At 46.2% G+C, this 21,998-nt stretch overlaps 2 protein-coding genes and 1 long non-coding RNA gene across 4 annotated transcripts in view; 1 reads left to right on the plus strand and 2 right to left on the minus strand.

The window, feature by feature from the left end:
* Window positions 1–1,904: 1,904 nt before the first annotated feature.
* Window positions 1,905–9,745, minus strand: VCPKMT (valosin containing protein lysine methyltransferase). Its single transcript, XM_083742690.1, has 6 exons — window positions 9,465–9,745; window positions 8,406–8,516; window positions 7,674–7,746; window positions 7,466–7,585; window positions 5,875–5,979; window positions 1,905–2,302 (listed from the first exon to the last, which is right to left on the minus strand). The coding sequence occupies exons 1-6, from the start codon at window positions 9,728–9,730 to the stop codon at window positions 2,288–2,290; spliced, it is 690 nt and encodes a 229-aa protein (XP_083598816.1). The 5' UTR covers window positions 9,731–9,745; the 3' UTR covers window positions 1,905–2,287.
* A 5,245-nt stretch (window positions 9,746–14,990) lies between these two features.
* On the plus strand, window positions 14,991–17,348 carry LOC310845025. The gene is made up of 2 exons (XR_014564428.1): window positions 14,991–15,667; window positions 16,284–17,348. It is a non-coding gene; the product is annotated as an uncharacterized lncRNA (long non-coding RNA).
* The window catches only part of SOS2 (SOS Ras/Rho guanine nucleotide exchange factor 2), a 47,664-nt gene continuing 42,195 nt past the window's right edge, over window positions 16,530–21,998 (minus strand). For both annotated transcript variants that reach the window (XM_083731481.1, XM_083731480.1), the window contains exons 19-23: window positions 21,584–21,700; window positions 20,691–20,952; window positions 19,894–19,938; window positions 19,533–19,642; window positions 16,530–18,398 (exon numbers count right to left, since the gene is read on the minus strand). In XM_083731481.1, the coding sequence (XP_083587607.1) occupies window positions 17,904–18,398; window positions 19,533–19,642; window positions 19,894–19,938; window positions 20,691–20,952; window positions 21,584–21,700 (1,029 nt within the window). In that variant the 3' untranslated portion in view covers window positions 16,530–17,903. The remainder of the gene's footprint in view (window positions 18,399–19,532; window positions 19,643–19,893; window positions 19,939–20,690; window positions 20,953–21,583; window positions 21,701–21,998) is intronic.

A 21,998-nucleotide genomic window follows, 5' to 3' on the forward strand; every position in this document is an offset into this window, starting at 1 on the left:
TATATTAAGATAGATGTGCGCAAAAGTGTGTAGTAATTCTCATCTGCATTTTTTAAGTCAAAAAGTTTGCAAATAGATGTGGAACTGTGGAGAAGTCAGCTTAACAAATGAAAGAGAGACTGAAAGAATCCAAAGCTGAGAGATTTGGCCTTCTCTAGTTCTGGCTGGGAGAAACTGGCTACCAAACCAGTTTGGCTGCCAAACTACATTGCTTGAAATCTGAGTTCAACTTGAATTTGGAACCGGAGGTAAGAAATTTCAAGTCAGTTTAAATCTGAATCCTGGCAAGATGGAGACCCAGTGCAGATGCTTAGGGGGGCCATTAATGCATTTTAAAAGGAATGAACGGCATCTCCTCCCTGCACCCCAAAAGGAACAAAGAACGGTTTTGCAAAAGATGTGCATTTGCTAACCTATATACACAGGTGCAAACTAATAAATAGTGCAATTTAAATACAACTGCAATGTATCCCTCCCTCGTGGGGGAGGCTGTGACGAGGGGACCCCCATTTCTGCTGCCTGGATGCTGCATGCTACAGCTGTGCCCTGAATTCAAGTTCCCTCCAGGTCCCCCTTCTCAGAGTTCTTCATCTTTAAACCGGACTTCGACTAGGCAGCCCTTCAAACAGGGGAGCGTGCTCCGCAAAGCAGATCACAATGCCATCCTGTGTATACAATTGCTTTGTTTGTGGCAATTGGATCATCTGACTTCTTCACCAGATAAGCCCTTTTTGAATGACCACTGCAAACGTCCTCAAATGCGGGGGCAGTAAAATCAAACAAAGTCAGTGCGTGAATCAAACATTTCCAGTATCGGTTCCACCCTTTTCCCCCCAGTCCTGCTGGATTCCTCCCTTTTCATCCAAAGCCAACGGGTGCCTATGGTGACCTCACAGGGGCACCTAAAACTGCCCTGAAGCCAGGCGAAGAGGCCCATTTGACCTGCCCACTGCTGCCAGTGACTCTCCCTGGTCTCAAGTTGGGGAGGGTCTTCTCTGACCCTGCTCTGGGATGCTCAGGGATGATGAATGTTGGTCAGGGCACATGGATTACCTCTGACCTGTTAGTTATGATTCTTTTCGCAGCAATGCATGACTTGGAGCCACACCCACCAGCCCCCCCCAACCTGATGCCCTCCTGGTGCTCTGGACCGCAGTTCCCATTAGCCCCAGCCAGAGCGTTTGAGGTCCAAAACTTCTGGAGGGAACTAAGCTGAGGCTGTCCCACACGTAGGGCCTGAGCTGCACCTTTGGACGGCAGACCCTCCCTCTGCGGCTAAAGGAATGATTTCCCACCCTGTGGCAATCCAGAGATGAATGAGGAGCTGGCTGTGCACCACCCGGTACATTTCGTACAGCCACAGCCCTTCCTCGTTGGCACACAGCTCTGCTTGCTGCAGCTCCATGCAGAACAGGCCGCTCCTTAGAAGAGTGGCAGAAATGGGTCGGGAGGAAACTGCAGAGGCTCTCAAGTCAGTCTTTGAGCCCGACCGAGCTTAGGAGTTATTCTGCATAGTGGGGCAACAGAGCTGCGGAGGGAGAAGGCAGCAGCTCACGAGGTCTCCAACTCAGACCACACCCTTGCTGGGAACTGAACAGATTATCTCAGGGCCCTTGGGGCCACTCAAAAGACTTCATTTCCCATCGTCTCTGACCACTGGCCAGGTTTGTTGGGGCAAATGGGAGACGGAGTCGCTCAGTATCTGTGAGGCCACAAGTTCCTCATCCCCTGTGTTCTCCTTTTTCTTTCCTTGTTCTGAAAGCTTCATGCAGGCGTAGGGTCTGTGTGTCTGCCCCCCCCCCCCAATATGTTTTACATCTGTGTCACCAGGAACATCCCAAATTGTACTGTGGGCTCAAGGAACTCAGGCAAGGTGTGGTCGAGGAGACATGACTTTTCGAGAATGCACTAGGAAGAAGAGTTTAATAAATCACCCTACTTACATAACAAAATTTCTTGGAAACAGTAACTAGCAAGGCCGATTGTTACTCAGAAGTAGCTGGAAAATGTGTACAAAACACTTAGCCACCCGTGTGACTCAGAGTTACCCATTTCTGTTCACTGGCGTCACAAGCCTTCATTTTTCTTCTTCTGCAGCCAGCGCCCTTGCCGAAAGGTAAGCCGGAGCCTTGAGTCTGCAGCTCTTTCAAGAAAACAGACTGCGTGTCTCATCTTAGTAGGAGACGGCTCGATGATCCACTTTTGCCGAAGAGATGCTCTGCAAAGTCTCTGTGAAGAGCTCTTGGCTCTATCCTTCCCAGTTCCCAGAGTGTCATTAAAAAAGCTGTCATGATGGAAAAATCTGAAAAACATCAAGAAACCAATAACTACCTTGGCGGAAACTATTTTGCTAGTTTCTTCTCATCGGCTCCCTACAAACTCTGGTTTATAAAGAGGGTGCCAGCCTCTCTCTCTAACACAAATCCCTGCTTGTCAGCATAAGGCAGGGGTAGCTCATGTGGCATCTTCCAGTTGCTGTTGGCCTGTGAAAGTCTCATCATCCAAGATACTTGTGGAGGCTGAAAGGAGCCATGGTCTAACGACACCTAGAAGCCCCACACTGGTTCTCCTGGGCCTAAGCGATCTTTGTTACATCCACACAGCGTTCGAAACGCGCATTGTTCTAGGCACGTTTTGCGACATGGAATTTCATCAATGTGAGCAATTTCTGAGCTCTGGGCGCAGTACTGAGCCTAAGATTTCAGATTAAAACTGCCTCTGCTGGAAGAAAAGGAGGACCTTTTTCTGCCTCCCCCACTTCCAGCCACTCTCTGAAGACTGGAGAAGGGACCCTCGTTATTAGGGGGTGGGCATGGGAAGGACTAGACCATGTAGGACTTCCGGGTCGGCGCCATCGCCGAATGGCGGACTCCCTCCGAGCTCCGGAGGGAGCCGGCTTGGCAGGGGCTGGGTCCTACCGCACCGGCGATGCGGGGACCCTTAAAAACCACGGCCAGAGGAGGCCGTGGACATGGAGACTCGGCTGGCACCGTCAGCGCTCTCCCGACTCGTGAAGGAGCCTTTTTAAAGGCTACGGATCGGGTGCCGGGGAGAAGCGTGGTGCTTTGAGTTCTCTGCTATCCCTGCCGAGCGCAGCCGCATGCCATCCGGCGGAGAGCGCTGACTTCTTCTATTGAAAATCTGGCTCTAAAGAAGAACCCGTGAGTAATTGGAATATGGACTAAAAAAAAAAAAGGGATAAATTTTTAAAATTCGGAGCGAACGGGGGAGGCGGAAAAAAGGAAGTCAGCCCACCCCTAAATTGTAGAAGAGCCAAAACAAAGGACTGGACAACTAAGATCGAGTGTAACCTTATCTTGCCGAATCAGCAACTTCGCGAGGGAAAATTATAAGATTGAGCTGGAGGAGAAAAGTGGAATTCTTTTAAAAAAAAGCAACCCCCCCCCGGAATCCCTGGAGCGACTCGTGAAACTGCCTGGAGAAAAGCGATGGAGGTTTTGACAGCTGTCAAAGAGCTGTCAAAAAGGAAGATTAAAATAGAGATTTTGTTATGAGGACTTTGCCGGTTATATTTGTTATAAATTGAATATAAACTGTTTTAAATATCGGCTAACAAGCTACTTGGTCTGGTGGATGTGATTCTGGAAGGGAACTTTGCTACTGCAATCCACCTAGAGGAGCCGAGGGATATTGCATGTGTTTTTCACAGGAAACTTGAACAGTTGAATGGAACTTTTAATCTCCTGGGAAACTGCAGGAATGGAACATTATTTTGTCTACAGAGGTCTATACACTACAGGAAACAATGGAACTATTTGTTGGAAAATGAAAGGAACATGATGCAATGCTTTGCTCCATGAATAACAAGCCTCTGCAGAGACACTAGAAACTTTTGGAAAAAGAACATTTCTGTGGGAGAACAGAGAAATAAAAAGGAGGAGAATGATTGACAAGAACAAGGAAATAACAAGAACTGGACAGAACTGGGAGAGGGAACATTTGGGATATCCAGGTTTGACAAGCTTATGGAAACAAAATTGGAGTTTTTACTCCTGGATATAAAAACCTGGATAGAAGAAATGGGCCCCTTTTTTGATAGACTCCTTCTACGATTGGACACCCGTAATCAAAGACTGGCAAAGAACCTGAGGGACATAGTGTAATGTGGGAACTCCAGGAAGATATTAGAAGTAGAGGGATAGGTGAAACGCAAAGGGGAAAGAGGGGAGGGAAAATTGGAATCCAAAGGCTGTAAAATCACTATTCATATTTATCTTATTTCTATCTGTACTATGTTTGAAAGGGGTGAACTCGTGGAAGGGAATAGATCGATCTTAGGCGATGGGAATTTGGATAAATTGGGTTATTGATGATGTGTGTAATTTGGGGATAAGAACTTGTTGAATTTAATTGCTTATTTGGAAGATTTGGAACACAAGAGGGGGTAGGGAGGGGAAGTCCTGGCTATTGGCAAAAAGTTTATAAATTGGATTTAATTTGTTATAATTTGTTTTAATTTGGAAAACCTTAATAAAAATTATTATAAAAAAAAGGAAGGACTAGACCATGTGAAAAAGGAACGTAAGATTTTAGCTGCAGCTCATTCATTTTCAGCTTTGTATTCTTGTTATTAAAAAAAAGCGCAGCTAGACATTCCGCTGCGGTGCCCATAACCTAGGTTCAAGGTGGCCTTTAGCTCCTGGCTTTCATATCTCAGTTTGTAACACTGCATCCGCACCAGCGCTAACCAGGGCTCCCTCAGAAACCGTAGCTGGAAACCATGGTTTGAAGCGAGTTAACAAAGCATAGTTATGAAATAATTTGGTTAGTATAACCATGGTTATGATAAGGGCACATATGGGAAAGGGGGTTTGCATCTGAGTAGGAAGAGAGGCGAGGAAGGGTGTTTGCAGTCCTAAGCCTGATTCCCATCTTGCCTGCTATGATTTGGGGGGTGGGGGTGTGTGCAGGAACGATCCAGGAGGGCCGGAGTAGCTTTGGGTGCAATTGGGGGGCGCTGAATAAAAATAAGAGGGCAGTGGAAGCATAAAGAAAAAAGATAATTTTGAAAAACCATTAGTGCATGTTTCATCTGTTGTGTAATGAGGCTTACTGCCACGTCGTGCACCATTGTGGGACAGCAACAATGCCCCCCCCCATCTGGTGGCCCTGCTGGAGCCGAGGGGTTTTCCCAGGCTTGGGGGAACTCTTTTCAGCTTCATCCAGGCCTGGGAAATGGATCACAGCTTGCCTGCCTATTTGGCCAATGGCAAGGGGGCAGGGAGTATTTTTTTTTCTGAAAAGGGGGCAGTAGGCCAAATAAGTTTAGGAACCTCTGATTTGGAGGAAGACAGAATGACACCCGTGCTGAGCCAATGATTATCCTTTACAGGGCTGCAGGGAGGAGGAGGAGAGAGGAAACACAGAAATGAGATTTGGGTGGGCTTCCACTCAAAGGAGCGTCTCCACCCCCATCGTTCAGCCCGGACACTGAGGTCCAGCGCCGAGGGCCTTCTGGCGGTTCCCTCATTGCGAGAAGCAAAGCTACAGGGAACCAGGCAGAGGGCCTTCTCGGTAGTGGCGCCCGCCCTGTGGAACGCCCTCCCATCAGATGTCAAAGAGATAAACATCTACCTGACATTCAGAAGACATCTGAAGGCAGCTCTGTTCAGGGAAGTTTTTAATATTTAATGCTGTACTGTTTTTAACACTTGATTGGGAGCCACCCAGAGTGGCTGGGGAAACTCAGCCAGATGGGCAGGGTATAAATAATAAATTATTATTATTATCTAGGTAGGATTCGATCATTCAACCACAAGAACAGCAACCTTATATTGCTATGGCTCCAAAAAATGGAAGGTTTTCTGGAGCATAAGCTGGTCCATCTCTGGTGCCTTTCCAGCGACCACCTACCGCTTTCTTCTTTCTGATGATGAAGATATGAATGTCCTCGCTCCGATACTCCTCGTCGTGCTTCTCCAAGGGAACCTTCTCCAGATCAAAGTCCCTCTGAAGAAGCTGCAATTTAACATTGCGCAAGAATAAAAGAGTGCAGCTACGTGTCCTTGGCCTCATTCAGATCTGAGCCTCCCAGAGAAATTGCACCACTTATGTAACCATAACCTCAGCAGCACAGCACAGAAATCCTCCACGCAGACTCCCGGGAGCCCAGCTGCTGCATCAAAGGCACACCTGGCCCCACATCCTGCTTCTCAAAGGGGCAGGTCAGATGCCTACGGGAAGCCCACAACCAGGGTATGAGCGCCACAGCTGTTCCCCAGCACGCTGCCTCTGATTCTGGAGGAATTTTTCAGCCACTGCTAGCTTTCTTCTCCATGCCTGATCCCCTTCTAAAGCAATCTAATTCGGTGCCATCACAATATCCTGCAGTCATTTTTTAGTTTAACTATGTGCTGTGCCTGTCCTGACTCTCCCACCATTCACTTCCACTGGATGACCCCCGATTCTAGTACTATCTAAGACACAGAAAAACTATCCGTACCACATTCTTCAGACCATGTGTAATTTCATAGATAATAATACAGTGGTGCCCCGCAAGACGAATGCCTCGCAAGACGAAAAACCCGCTAGACGAAAGGGTTTTCCGTTTTTCGAGGCGCTTCGCAAGACGAATTTCCCTATGGGCTTGCTTCGCAAGATGAAAACGTCTTGCGAGTCTTGCGATTTTTTTCGCTCCCCCCCTTTTTCTAAGCCGCTAAGCCGCTAATAGGGTTGCTTCGCAAGACGAAAAAACCGCTAGACGAAGAGACTCGCGGAACGGATTCTTTTCGTCTTGCGAGGCACCACTGTACAATAATAATTTAATAGTTATATACAACCCATCTGATTGGCCTTGCCACCCTGGGCGGCTTCCAACAAATTAGAAACATTAATCACAATAAAACATTAAAAGCTTCCCTAAACAGGGCTGCCTTCAGATGTCTTCTAAAAGTCAAGATAGTGGCTTATTTCCCTGACATCTGGTGGGAGGGCGTTCCACAGGGCAGGTGCCACTACCGAGAAGGCCCTCTGCCTGGTTCCCTGTAACTTCACTTCTCGCAGGGAGGGAACTGCCAAAAGGCCCTCAGAGCTGGACCTCAGTGTCCAGGCTGAAGGATGGGAGTGGAGACGCTCCATGATAGAGGTCTATCGCGTTCTCTAAACTAAAGTGTCTCAAATGTTGTGAGATTCTCCATCTCCTTGATCATTTTGGTTGCCCTTTCCTGAACTTCTCCAGATCTACAATATCCTTTGGGAGGAGAGGTGGCCAGAAAGCATTCAATGTGTGTCACAGCACATATTTTTGTTTTTTAAAAAAGCATTAAGACTTGGGGTTAGTCTAGAAGACCCTTGGGGTCCCTTCCAACTTTACAATTCTATGACACTGGCAGGTTTCTGTTTGATTTTTATATCCCGTTCCAGAAAGCGCCTTGGGATACTTCCAGGCTTTTCTCCACAGGAACAAGGGCTCCTCCAAGACATTCTGCACTGGCAGACGACTCACCTCAAAGTATTTTTTCTCCACTTCTGGGTTCTTCCCCATGGTCCTTTCTTCATAGCAGCAAAGGATGGTCGTCTCAGGGCCAGCCAGGTCTTTCAGAGTCTTGAGCAATGGCTCCAGTGACTGTCCGTAAAGCAGAAAGCACTTGTCACTTAACCTCATTCCACACTTGCAGCCAAAAGGCTAATCTACAAGAAAAAATGTGATTTACCTCTTCGTAGTAGATGCAGTCTGCCATCAGGATGTAATCAGGTGACGGAAGGAAGTCTGAAACTTCTTCACCCCTAAACAAGAAGAAGGTGGATGCAATTAACAAAAGAACATTCGGTTTTATTTGTGCCCTCTTGTTCAGTCGACAGCGGCTCCCAAAGCAGCTTTAGGATTAAATGCATAAAAAAGTACAAGTCTATCTACAAGTTATGCAGGTATGTGTGGCAGAGTCTTCTGGGCAACCCCAAGAGCACAAGCCAGGCCAACCTTCACCAACCTGGTGACACTGAGGAGGGGTTGGGCCAGATGACCTTCGTGGTCCTTTCTACAATTCTGTTAACTGAGACTAATACTTTGGACCACATGCTGGCTGGGGCTGATGGGAGTTGTAGTCCAAGGTATAAGGAGGGCAGCAGGGGGCAGAATGATGCAGGCCCTGGCAGATCTACCTCTGCTCACCTACCAATTTAGTTCAACGCTTAGCCACCCCCATGCAAAACCTTCTAAGCTTCAAATATACATAAAATGCTAAGTCAGTTCAAAGCAAAGTATGGAACAGCTAGAAGAAGTTGAAAGCATGTGCATGTTGATATGATTATCTGTGACTTCACGCTACAGATCACAGCCCTACCAAAGAGTCACTCCCTGGTTAAAGTTGACTTCCACTCCCTAAAATTGGTTTGCAGTTTCTTGAGGAAATTTTAAAATTACAGAACAAGAAGTTCATACGAACCATTTCAGTACCTTGGCTTGAATGGAGCCTGTGATAAGATGCCGATTATTCTCAATGTTCATTTTCAGCAAATCCTGAACTTCATCGAGATCAGTAACTGTCACGTTTGCACTACAAAAGAGGTGGGGGGGCTATATTAGTTGCCCGTCTCATTCTCTCTCTCTCTCTCACAGCGCTGGGTTAACCCCAGGTAGCACTGGGGTTATTACTGTTATTATTGAAGGCTCCAGGGTGCCGCTGCTACCCGTCAGTGTGGGCAATACTGAACTAAATGGACCAACTAGATGGGCCTGAGGACCGGAATTTTACTGTTAATTTTAAGGGAAGAGCTATAGCTCGGTGGGAAGGGCACCTGTATTATTATTATTATTATTATTATTATTATTATTATTATTATTATTATTCAGGTCTCATGCTCAATCCCAAGAAAGCATCGGCGTCTCCAGGTAGCGCTGGGGCTATTATTGTTATTATTAAAGGCTCCAGGCTGCCGCTGCTGCCAGTCAGTGGGGGCAATACTGAACTAGATGGATCAACTAGATGAGCCTGAGGACTGGAATCTTGCTGTTAAGGGGATTTAAGGGAAGAGCTATAGTTATAGCTCAGTGGGAAGGGCACCTGTATTGTTATTATTATTATTATTATTCAGGTCTCATGCTCAATCCCAAGAAAGCATCAACGTTTCCAGGTAGCGCTGGGGTTACTATTGTTATTATTAAAGGCTCCAGGCTGCTGCTGCTGCCAGTCAGTGTGGGCAATACTGGAGCAATTAGATGGGCCTGAGGACTGGAATCTTACTGTTAATTTTAAGGGAAGAGCTATAGCTCAGTGGGAAGGGCACCTATATTATTATTATTATTATTATTATTATTATTATTATTATTATTATTAAGGTCCCATGCTCAACCCCAAGCAGGCAGCAGCGCCTCCAGGTAGCGCTGGGGTTGTTCTTATTAAAGGTTGGAGGCTGCCGCTGCTGCCAGTCCGTGTCGGCCACACTGAGCGAGACGGAAGCCCCCCGGGGGGCCCGGCCCGGCCGCGGAGGCGCCGGCGACGTACCCGAGGCTGGCGGCCATGAGGCCCACGAGGCCGGTGCCGGCGCCCAGCTCGAGCGCGGCCTTGCGGCGGAGAGGGAGCCCGGCCGGGCCCGCCTCTTCCTCGGCCGCCTGCTTCTCGAGGAAGCGCGCCAGCACCAGCGCCGCGTCCCACACCACGCAGCCCGTGCCGCCCGCCCAGCGCTGCCCCAGGCGGAGCCCCGCCGAGCCGTCCCGCCGGGCCAGGGCGCGCTCGGAGCCCCGAGGAGGAGGGCGGGCCGGCGAAGACATGGCGGAGGCCGCGGAGGAGGGACGGAGGAGGAGGAGCGAGAGGGACGGAGGGAGGAGGCCGCTCTCCCCTCGCAGACACGGGAAAGCCGCCGCGAAGGGAAGAGGAGCCGCTGCGGCTGATTATTTCTACTCTTTTCACATGATATCGGCAGGGAAACCTAACGGCACACTTTGGAACTCCCTGCCTCATGATCACAGTCTCCTTCTTCTTCACATGATATCGGCAGGGAAACCTAACAGCACACTTTGGAACTCCCTGCCTCATGATCACAGTCTCCTTCTTCTTCACATGATATCGGCAGGGAAACCTAACAGCACACTTTGGAACTCCCTGCCTCATGATCACAGTCTCCTTCTTCTTCACATGATATCTGCAGGGAAACCTAACAGCACACTTTGGAACTCCCTGCCTCATGATCACAGTCTCCTTCTTCTTCACATGATATCGGCAGGGAAACCTAACAGCACACTTTGGAACTCCCTGCCTCATGATCACATACACGCACTGGAAAGTCGCCTCGAAGGGAAGCAGAGCCACTGCTGCTTATTATTCACTTTATGTAAAACAGTACACTTGGGAACTCCCTGCCTCATGATCTCAGGGGGGCGCCTTTGCCGTGCTCCTTTCAGCATGTTTCGCCAGCCCTGTTTAGGGAAGCTTTTAATGTTTAATAGGTTATTGTATTGGTATGAATAAATTCATAATAATAATAATAATAATAATAATAATAATAATAATAATAATAATGTTATAGGAATTCTAAGGTCTCATATATAAAAAGCAGAGACATCACCTTGCCAACAAAGGTCTGTATAGTTCAAGCTATGGTTTTCCCAGTAGTGATGTATGGAAGTGAGAGCTGGACCATCAAGAAGGCTGATCGCCGAAGAATTGATGCTTTTGAATTCTGGTGCTGGAGGAGACTCTGGAGAGTCCCATGGACTGCAAGAAGATCAAACCTTTCCATTCTGAAGGAAATCAGCCCTGAGTGCTCACTGGAAGGACAGATCCTGAAGACTTTGGCCACCTCAGGAGAAGAGAAGACTCCCTGGGAAAGACCCTGATGTTGGGAAAGATGGAGGGCACAAGGAGAAGGGGACGACGGAGGATGAGATGGTGGGACTGTGTTCTCGAAGCTACCAGCATGAGTTTGGCCAAAGTGCGGGAGGCAGTGGAAGACAGGAGGGCCTGGCGTGCTCTGATCCAGGGGTCACGAAGAGTCGGACATGACTAAACGACTAAACAACAACAACAAGGTCTCATATATAAAAATCATAAATTTACAAGGCCAACAAACACATAAGTATGCATATAATCCACGTGTCTGAAATAGTGCAGGAGAGCAATCATGAAACCATTTTGACTCTCCCAAATTGACCTCAAATATTTCTCTGCAACATAGCTGTCAACTTTCAGATTTGAAAATAAGGGATCAGCAGCTTCACCTGTCCCGGGGACAGTCTACGGGATATCTAACAATCCGGGATACCAGCGGGAAACGGTGCTGGAATAAGGGAATTTCCCGCAAAAAAAGGGAAGGTTGACAGCTATGCTCTGCAAGGAGGGATGAAATGGGAAAATTTCCTCCCCATTGTCTCCCTGCTCACAAATCCTGTCTTAAGGGTGAATCTGTGCATTAATAGGGTGAGCCTGTGACCCCGATTCAGGAACTGAGTATTTAACCATCACAAAAGAATGGCCAGGATGCCCAGGTAAAAGCAATCAGTGACCATTATCAGGTATCCTGGCAGACAGGATTTCTGCTGTAGATCGCCTCCTTCTGTGATGTATGTATGATGTTTTTGGGGGTGGTCTTGAGCTACAGGGGAGGCAATTTTCAAATGTCCATATAAGAGCTTGCACACCAGTGTTCTAGGTTCCTCTCTTCCCTCCCTGCATGGGGTGAGCGGGGGACCCTGTTGCAACAGTTTAATAAAGATCAGGCTTTGCTTTTCAACATTCTCTGGTTGGCCTCTGTTATTTTCTCCTTCTGATAGGGGACCTACTTAAGGACTCTGTAGGGGCTCTTAAGATTCCCTTATGGGGAAGCAGTATTTTTCTTATAACAGGCGCCTGCTAAAAGCACTTTTGGTTAGGAAGTTTTTTACGTTAGGAGCTTGTGGTGGACTTCAGGAGACAGAAGAGCAATGTCCAGCCACTTCTGATTGATGGGGTCTGTGTGGAGAGGGTAACAACGTTCAGATTTTTGGGCATTGAATTACAAGAGGATCTGTCCTGGAGTGTCAACACAAGGGGGCTTGTGAAAAAGGCGCAGCAGAGACTGTAGTTTTTGAGAATCCTAAGGAAAAACCATCTTCCGCAGAAACTGCTGCTTGCCTTCTATCGCTGTGCCATTGAGAGCGTGCTCACTTATGGCTTATGTGTGTGGTACGGAAGCTGTACTACCCAGGACAGGATGGCGTTGTGCAGAGTTGTTAAGGCAGCAGAGAGCATTGTTGGCTGCCCACTTTCCACCTTAGAGCACATTTATGCCACAAGGTGCCATAGGATGGCGCTGGACATAGTAAAAGATCCATCGCATCCTGGTCACTGTCTCTTCGAGCTCCTGCCGTCGGGACGGAGATACAGGACGATGAAGACAAGAACGAGCCGTCTCAAGAACAGCTTCTTCTCCAGAGCGATCTCAGCCCTGAATGGGAAGCCTGGACTTTGAAAGTCATCTAATCTTCCTTGCTGTATTATACTGTATTGTTTTAATTAGTGTTTTTATAGTTGTTTTGATTTTGTGTGGAGTGTCCTACCTGGGTGGATGGAGCAGCCAAGTAATTTCGTTGTCCCAGAGAGGGGGCAATGACAATAAAGATATCATTATTATTATTATTATTATTAAGCTGTGGCAGCTCTTAATCTGTTTTTAGTGTGCCCCTATTTCAACCACCTTTCAAAAGTCTTGCCAGGGAGGGAGAAGAGTCGGTGGAAGAAGACTGGAAGAAATTTAAAAACTATTTATAGAAATATTGCAAAATTAATGAATGTTAGAATGATGTTGGATAGAAATTAAGTGGTTTCCAGCTGTAATGCTTTAAGAGAATATGGAAAAAAGGTTTAGAAACAGGTTAAAATTTATTGATAAGGATTTGCTGAACTAACAATTTGAACTGGAATACAAAAAAGGGAGGTATGAGGAGGTCTGGGAAATACAGTAAGTTAATGAAAATAAGCATTGGAAACCTTATGTTTTTTTAAACTATTTTTATTTTTGTATTTTTGTATTTTTGTTATTTTTTCTTTTTTCTTTTTCTTTTTATTGTATTATGATTGTAAACTTTAATAAACATTCTTTAAAAAAAAAAGTCTTGCCAGGGTTTCCCAAACTTGGGGCGGGGAGGGGGGAACAAGTTTGCTGTTTTTTCGACTACAATTCCCATCATCCCTGACTACTGGTTCTGCTAGCGAGGGATGATGGGAGTTGTAGTAAAAAAACAAACAAAAACAGTTGGGAGACCCAAGTCTGGGAAACCAAACTATTGCTTATACCGGTAATTTTATTACATTTTTTTTGTAAACCGTGCAGAGGTTTTTCACTCACCTTATTAAATAAATAAGCATGCCACCACTTTCGGGCCCTAAAAGCTACTGGCAGTCTCAGTGATAAAACATAAATCAACGCAACTCATTAACAACCAATGTCATGATTATTTTTGTTGTTTTTGGTGATCTGCTGTTTGCCGCCATGGGCGTCTTTGGGGAAGAAGGGCAGGATAGAAATGTAATAAATATTAAGGATAATATTAGGAAGACACCAGAAGAAGCCTCAGTTGGGACTCGTAGCTCACTCCTCTGTCCATCCTCCAAGATTTTCTCCTTCCCACTTTTTTGCTTCCTTACAGTGATTTATAGCCCTCCGGCCAGGAGGCAGATTAATAGCAAAGCTTATTGAGAAATGGTAGACTGGTAACTGGCAGCAGGCTTTACAAATAATTCGCTGCATTTCTCTTGGGAAGAGTAAGTCCTGCTTGGGTGGGGTATGTGGCAGTTTGATGCCAACCATGTCGTGGAATCTGTGAAAAACCTGCATGCATGAGGAGCACCAACCCCACAGATAAATGGCCCTCTGGAAAACAAAGGCCCTGAAATGCAAGCTTTCGAATCAGCAACCTGAAAATCAAGCAAGCTCCCTTGGCCAGTCAGTCCTCCTTTTCAGTACTGCAGTTTGACACCAGACAGTGAAGTAGGAAGAGGGGGAACAGGCAATGGACGTCAGGAAAGTGAGCCTGTGGACCACCAAGCCCATTGACATCTGGCGGCAGCATTATTATTATTATTATTATTATTATTATTATTATTATTATTATTTAGATTATCTACCGCCCTTCGTCACAAGATCTCAGGGTGGTTCAAAAAATACAAGATGGCATGGCCATCTCACCAGGAATCGTGATGCCCTCTTCACAGGTTGGTGGCAGTTGAAGATTTCAAACTGTTGCGCACATTACCCAGATCTTTAGAGAGGCCTATTCCACAAAGTATTTGCTGTGTGGAATTCAAGCTACATGCAGAGCTGCATCCCTGAAGGCAGAACATGATGCTAACTCGCTCTCCCTTCCTCCCAGCCACCCTTTGAGAGCCAGCTTTCCCACATTAGCCCCCGAGTAGTTGGGGAAACCCAGCCAGATGGGCAGGGTATAAATAATCGATAATGAAATTCTTATAATTTCTTCTTCTTTTGTGATCACTTGATGCCGAGTAAGATGATCTTCCATGAATATGGTCTTAACAGTGGGTCCATAAGTGACTGTGGAGGCCAGTTCTGGATCCACACATCCTTCCACAGTGGGGACATTGGTTTCTGGGCGGGAGTTGATCATGGTGAGGGTTTGCCAAGCGTGCCTTCCTCTTAGGACATTTCTCCCTTGAGTCCTGAGTTCGAGTGTCTTCAAAGCCCATGACCCCTTTGGGAAAGGTTGTTCTCCAACTGGAGCGCTCACAGGCCAGTGTTCCCCAGTTGTCAGTGTTTATACTACAGTCGTACCTCGGGCTGAATGTGCTTCAGGAGGAGTGTGTTTGAGTTGCGCTCCGTGTCAACCCAGAAGTAACGGAGCGAGTTACTTCCGGGTTTCGCTGCTTGCGCATGCACAGACACTCAAAACGATGTCACGCGCATGCGCAGAAGCGCCGAAACGTGACCCGCACGGACACGGGTTACGCTTGCTTCAGGATGCAAACGGGGCTCTGGAACGGATCCCGTTCGCATCTAGAGCTACCACTACAACTCTTTTGTTGACCACCAGCATTACGTTTTCCATTTTTAAGTTTGGAATAGAGTAGTTGCTTTGGAAAACGATAATCAGGTATCCGCACAATATGACTAGTCCAATGAAGTTGATGTTGAAGAATCATCGCTTCGACACTGGTGATCTTTGCTTCTTCCAGTATACTGGCATTAATTCACCTGTCTTCCCAAGAGATGTGTAAATTTTTTGGGAGACACCATTGATGGAATCTTTCGAAGAGCTGGAGATGGCGTTTATAAGTGGTCCATGTTTCACAACCATACAGTAAGGTTGGCAGTACAATAGTTTTGTAAACAAGCATTTTGGTTTCCCTGCACATGTCCTGGTCCTCAAACACTCTGCACTTCAATTGGGAGAAAGCTGCAGTCGCAGAGCTCAGGCGATGCTGGATTTCGGCATCAATGTTGGCCCTCGTGGAAAGATAACTGCCCAGGTAGAAGTGATTGACACTTTCCAACATTACACCATTGAGTTGGATTTGTGGCACTGCAGAGGGGTTGTTAACCCTTCTAACAAAGCTTAAATTATGCACAATGCAGCAGACTGCATTCTTGGACAGAGGAATCTGCCTCAAACCAGGTCAAGCTATTTGCCTACCTTTTGCAGGATGTGGGTAGAAACCTTTCCACCTGATACAAGATGCCAAGCTACTGAACCCAAGATCTTCCAACGGCACAAAAAGTAGGTACCGTAGGTACCACAAGACACACCTAGTTTTTGGAGGAGGAAAACAAGAAAAAAAATTCTGAATCTCAGAAGCCAGAACAGCAAGAGGGATTGCTGCGCAGTGAAAGCAGCAATCCCTCTTGCTGTTCTGGCTTCTGGGATAGCTGCCCAGCCTGCATTCGCTCCATAAGATTCACACACATTTCCCTGTACTTTTTAGGAGGGAAAAAGTGAGTCTTATAGAGCAAAAAATACGGTACTTCCTTGTGCTCTCCGGCTCCCACTGTTTTGCCCATGGCCGATTTTAAACTGCAAGCTTCTATCTGTACGGACTGAATAACTCTTTTACTACCCATGTATACCAGTGAGACAGTAATAATGATTTGTCAGAAGAAGCACCTTGGAGCTTTTTCATAAGACCCAGAGTGCTAAACAATTACATACTGAGAAATTATACAAAAGGCAAGACTTCCCAAGTGTATTTGCTTCCCAAGTGTTCCCATAATAATTTATCTTCTTAAGATTTTGTCTCTTTGGCTGGTCTAATTAGGAACAAGGCGCTCTTCCTCCTCCTTGTTCAGAACTATTTCCCCAAAAATGATAATGTAGCTCTCTTTTTTTCTTCTTTCAGGTTTCTGTACCAGCCCAAGAAGCCCAGGTGAGGGATTCCACCTCAAGCAGGAGATACAGTACAATTTTACTGGGCAGCAACTGGTTACTAATTTTTACCTCCAAATGGGCACCCGTGTAGATTTCAGGCTTCCAACACTAAAACATATTGAGCCATCTGTGGTCCAATAAGCAAGGAAGGTTCTGTTTGTGGTCCCTAACCTGCCTGACAATCTTTGCAAGGAAAACGTAACTTGCTCAGACTCTCTTAAAAATTAAGACCAAATTGATTTATTAATCTGGTTAAGAACTCTGATACAAAGCACAGTAAAAGGCCACAGACCAGTCAAGAAAAGGCTTCTGGTTTCTACAGTACTTGGACCAGACTCAGGTTGCCAGCTGCAGCTCAAGAACGCAGAGCTCTGCTGGGCAAATTAAGGTCTCCCTTGTTTTTTTAAAGTTTCAAAAAAGGTCCAGATAAAGAAATTCGGTATTTGCTGGTTTAAACACCACATTTCCCAAGGGGGACCTCATAATGAAACGAAAGCGAAAACCTAACTGAAGTTGCTTTGAGTCTGGAAGGCAAAAACTTTTTTCCTGGTATGCAGGAAAATGCTTACGACAGTGTACTGGAGTAACAGACTGCAGAATAGGCCTCAGATCACAGAAATGTATACAGGTTATCCATCTGTAAATATACACTATAAACAACTGTACATAATATGGCGTAATAGCTTTGTTCGCCGAAACAGCAGGCAACTTTTTTAGCTTAAGACATCTCCACTTGCCTGAACAAATAAAGGCACGACCTGACACATGCTAAATACTATCTGCTAAACTGGATGAGGCCGCCCTGCTCTGCTCATGTTGTGCAGGACATTTGTAGTGCATGCTCTACTCTTCTTCCGTTGCCTATCCCTTCTAAGTCTTCAGCAGCAAAATCCATGGAAAATAAGACATGTTATCCACTAATGCTTGAAAACAGTAGTAATGGTCATTCACAAACCTCTTAGAATTTATATTTATAGATATTTTCTGAAAGGCAGGTAGCTGAAGAGCTGTTGTTTTTTTAAAGAAATATCAGAAACATGATATACATCTTCATGCTTTGGTGGGGATTCTACCATTTGAAGGTACAACCCACTAGGCAGTCTCCCAAGCAAGACCCACTGAAAAGAATTCAATGCAACCCAGTGAGCCTTGCTTGGGAGAACCTATGTCTTTTTAAAAAATACATATGTAGAAAAGGTTGCACGTGCTCCAGTTTGGAAATAAAATATCCCACTAGCAACCATATTTTTTTTTTGGCTCAGTGCAATGAACTGATGTCAGTTTAGAAGTAGTGTAGTGTGTCATTTACAGTGCAAAAATCTATATTCTTTGTACTGGCAAAACGGTCGGCACTGAGGAGGAGGAGGAGAAGGCAGTGCTACTGATCCCCTGAGGAGAACGCTGTTGCAAGTGGGTATGAAGGCTGAGGGCGGCAGAAGGTTGTTCTTGCTGCTCCGGTGCTTGAGAACGACCAGCAGCGCTCTGGGTACAAGCGTTAACTTTCCAAATCCACTGCCTCGCTGGAATAAATTAAAAGAAAACGGGTACTTTACAGCTACAGTTCCAGTGTCCATGACTACTGCTGTGAAGGTCATTGAGGAGTTTCCGCGTTCTCGAGCAAAGAGTGTCTGTGCAAAGGAGGGTGGGACAGCTCCCTCTTGTAAGTCTTTGGTGGCAGTTTGGGCAGCAGAGGGCTGGAGTTGTGGCGCGGCGGGACGGGGGGAGCCGCCAGGCTGTTGGGATTCGGGCTGAGCGCGCAGCAGCGCCGCAGCACGCGAGGCGACGGGGTGCTCGGAGGAGTGTTGGGCGAGTTCGGGCACGTGCTGGCTTCCCGCAGCCGGTCGGGGTCCCTGTGAAAGCGTCCCACGGGGGGCGGCTGGAGATTGAAGGAACAGTTCACAAAGTGCTCTGGAGGGCGAAGGGGCACTGGAGGAGGGGTGTCCGGAAGAGGAGGCGGGTCCCTGGGAGGAGGCGGCGGAGGGCTTAGCAGCAGACCAGTGTAAGCTGGGACTCGGGGCTGTATCTTTGGAGGAGGTGGGTGCCTGGGGGGGATCGCGGGAGGATCATCATCGGATCTGGAACCGCCCTGCAAGACGAGAGAAGAGAAGTTACCCAGAATGCAGCAAAGCTCCCAGAGTAGCATGAAAGCAGAAGGATATTTAGAGCAGGGATCTTGCACTAGTTTTTTTCCATACCTCTCTATCTTCTCTACAAATCTGCTTTTTAAAATCAAATTTTGTATTCTCACACCCCAATCTGAACAGCAGCTCCTCGGGCATGCAAGCACACACCACCTAACCGAACCTGATTGTGCAAAATGAAAGGAGCTCATCCCCTGGAGAAGGACATCTCAAAATCTCCAGTAGCACAAATAGGTCCAGCTACTTTTGAGAAGGCTGCTGCTGTGGGATGTAATCCACTGGGAGCAGTCAAATACAACATTCCTTGTTTTGCTAGAGTGGACATGCAGGGGATGTTTGGTCCAGCCGGCCGAAACTTCCTGTTCCTCCTGGCCTGGAGCATCCTTCCTTGCATGGGACTAGTGGGTGGGCGTGATCTTTCCAGACCTGGTCAAAGGCCAAGGCAAGGCCTGCTGCCACTCTCCCTCTTTTCCATCTTCCTTTCGTCCTGTGAACTTCCTGGACTGCTAACTGCAGTCATTAGGTCAACCCACATAAGGGAGAAACTTGTTTGTATATGCTTGTAACTTTAAGCCTTAAGCCTGCCTTCAGGGATCACACTCTGCTCTGCCTGATCGTGAGTAAACTTCCTTTTTATTGCTTATGAACAAGACTGTAGTATCTTTATTCTTTTAGGAGGGATTCAAGGGGTCTTACCAGGAAAATATTAGAACACATTTCAATTGGGACAAGCCAGATGGAACTGCGTATTGTCTTAAGAAACTCACATGAGTTTCCAACTAGTTTTCTGCTGTGTAAAGGGGAAGGCACTCTGCTAAGTAAAGGAACTTGCTAATGCAAGTTAGGAAGGATATTAATAAACAATATTAATATTGTTCCCGCAGCTGCAGCATGGAAGCGGCTGGCACACTGCGTTCTGAGTCTGTGTGTCTGTCTACATACACACAAACACAAGCAAAAAAGACCAAGGTGAAGCAGGGAGGCAAGAATCAAAACTCACATAGCAACTGAGGTATCTACTCTGTCCAGAATGGGAAATTACACTTTCTTCAGAAGCTTATCTAAGGCAGAAGACATACCTTGGAGTTCAAAGAATCGTGATCAAACTTCTTGCGAGGAGGCAGAGGAGGAGGAACCAGAGCCTCTTCACTTAATTTATGCAAACTCCCACATGAGCTGAAGAATGATTCTGAATGAGGGAGGAAAGAGAAGTAAGAGAGCATGCCATGTCTAACTTTTGCTGCTCTTTACCATCAGGGCCTTCAAGGAATTCAGAAGCCAATCTCTATGACTTCAACATTTCTAACAGAGAAGTACAGCAAATTTGTGAAATGGGCTGGTTTTTTAAACAAGAAACTAGCATAGAAATATTCTCTTTTGCCGGCTGTCAAAGTCCATAGAAAATAACAAATTTGTTTAAGGGAATTCTGTAGTACTCACTTGATTGCGGCAAAAAGACAGGCGCAAATATGCTGTTGTTGCTACCTGTAAAGATAAGGTGGAAAAGAGATCATTTGCATGTCCCATTGCACCAATCAGCTAAGAAAATAAGAGAAAGCCTGAGTACTGGTTGCTCATACAATGCCTGCTACATAAGGACATAATTTTCTGCTACCCAAACTTTGCTTAAAGGACATCATGGGTTCTTTGGAACATTTACTCATCATACACCTACCTAAAAAGGACTTTCATGTTCATTTCCAAAGGGTCTTGCAGGATGAACATGCATCCAGTGCCTGATAAACCCATTTGTTTCTTAATTTATGGACAGGACTTTGAATATTCTGCGCCCAAAATTGTCTGAACTTTCTGATCAGTGTTACAGAAACTGCAGGAAGCCACCTTCTACCCTAATTTCCAAGTTCAAAAAAAGGATGGGGGAGGGGAAGGCCTAAGAGCAACACATTTTTAATTAATCAGATGATGCCAGGTGTTTGGTTGAACTCCCACACCACCAAACCACAGTCAGCCTGCTTGTTGCCCCTCATTCATTGAGCTCAATAAAACCAACATTAAAAACAATCAGGGCTACTGATTTTAAAACAGGCTGCAACGGTTTAGAAGACTCCGGCAGAAAGGAGAAGCTCAAAATATGCACCAAGTCACCCATCAGATATCACACGAAGAGATCAATTCCCATCCCCAATGCCTGTCTTCAAGCCAAGAGGTACAAAGAATTCACTTGGCTCCATTTTATCAGTGTAAGTAATTCACTGAAGGCTACTTAGAACACAGACCATAAGAGCTGTTGAGATCCATGTCTAGGAACACGCTGAGGTCTGAAGATGCAGACACCGGTGGAGTGGATGGTATGACTGGCGAGGTTGGTGCTGACGCTGCAGTCTCGTGTTCGGCTTCGGTAATTCTACTGAAACTGATCTTGTAGGGCTCCTTTTCAAGAGGCGTTGGGTGGCCCCTCAATGTGCCCGACGTGGAGCTGTGCCTGCCGGCATTGGGCCTTATTCCAGGAGATTTCAGAGAGTAGTTTGTTTTCCGGGGCTAGAGTGAGAAATAAACCATTTCAGAAATCTCCCTCCCACACCTGCCTTGCAAGGAAACAAACTAATGCGGGAAAGGTTTAACGACAAAGAAACAGCTATCTGAAAGAACTGGGATTTAGGGGTTACTCTGAAGTAAGTCTACACAAGGTTTTTCTTTTTTGTCGAACTATAGACCAATTCTGTTCCGCAAAGCAAGTAAAAATAATTTCCTTCCAACGTTAGTGTGATAAAAAAACCAAATGCATTTTCTCCAACTGGGGACCCCATCAATTAATATTTAACAAATAAAATACCGCCCAGTTGTTCTGAAACTACATAGAAAGAGGGGGGGACACTTTTAAAAGTCAAGAAACAGAAGGAGTAAACAAACTGGAGGGAAGGGATTTTGATGGGAAGGAAAAATGGCACAGTTTCTGAAGGCATTGGGGTACCACATGCAGCCCCCCAGAATGTAGACTGGTTGCTCTCACCTGCCTTATAGGACTGAGGTCCAGCCACCCCTCCCTTCAGACAAGCAACCACCTGCATCTTTACGTACAAAGAAGCTCCTGCTCCACCCATTTTTTTAAAAAGTGCAAATCATATGTACACACTTTTAAACAGAATCGAAGACACCACAAGTGACTTACATATCTAGGGGGCTGCTTGCAGTTTCGAGGCTCAATCTCCAGCGATTTGTTGAACAAGTAGTCTGTAAATTCTTTCTCTGGGGAGCTTCCCATGGGGTTCAGATTTTCAAAGAACCTCTGCAAAGACCAAAATACGTTTTCAACGAAACTGAATAAAAATTCCCATTTACAAACTTGGATGCGCCCATGCCCAGACCCGTCTTTGAGGGAAAAGGTGCTGTGTTTGAGGCAGCAGTTCGACAGGCCTACTCCTTATGCCCTGCACTGAATTCACAGAATGCCATGAGAAGGAGGTTGAAGAACACCTAGCCTAGCTCTTCCCCGTCTTGAGCAACATACATAATTTTCAGGACATGGCGCTCACTTCAGATTAGCAAAGGGTGCCCAGAGTGGAGAAGTGCCCAGTTCTGAACTA

Source organism: Podarcis gaigeae (genome assembly GCF_964106915.1).
Source record: "Podarcis gaigeae genome assembly, chromosome: 1".
Classification (NCBI taxonomy): domain Eukaryota; kingdom Metazoa; phylum Chordata; class Lepidosauria; order Squamata; family Lacertidae; genus Podarcis; species Podarcis gaigeae.

Excerpts from the sequence above, each read along its gene's own strand:
- VCPKMT (XM_083742690.1), bottom strand. The coding sequence starts at position 9,730 with ATGTCTTCGCCGGCCCGCCCTCCTCCTCGGGGCTCCGAGCGCGCCCTG. Across the intron at positions 7,747-8,405 it reads CAAGCCAAGGTACTGAAATG|GGGTGAAGAAGTTTCAGACT; the intron begins GTTCGTATGAAC and ends CTTCTTGTTTAG. Across the intron at positions 5,980-7,465 it reads TGGAGAAAAAATACTTTGAG|CTTCTTCAGAGGGACTTTGA; the intron begins GTGAGTCGTCTG and ends GTTAAATTGCAG.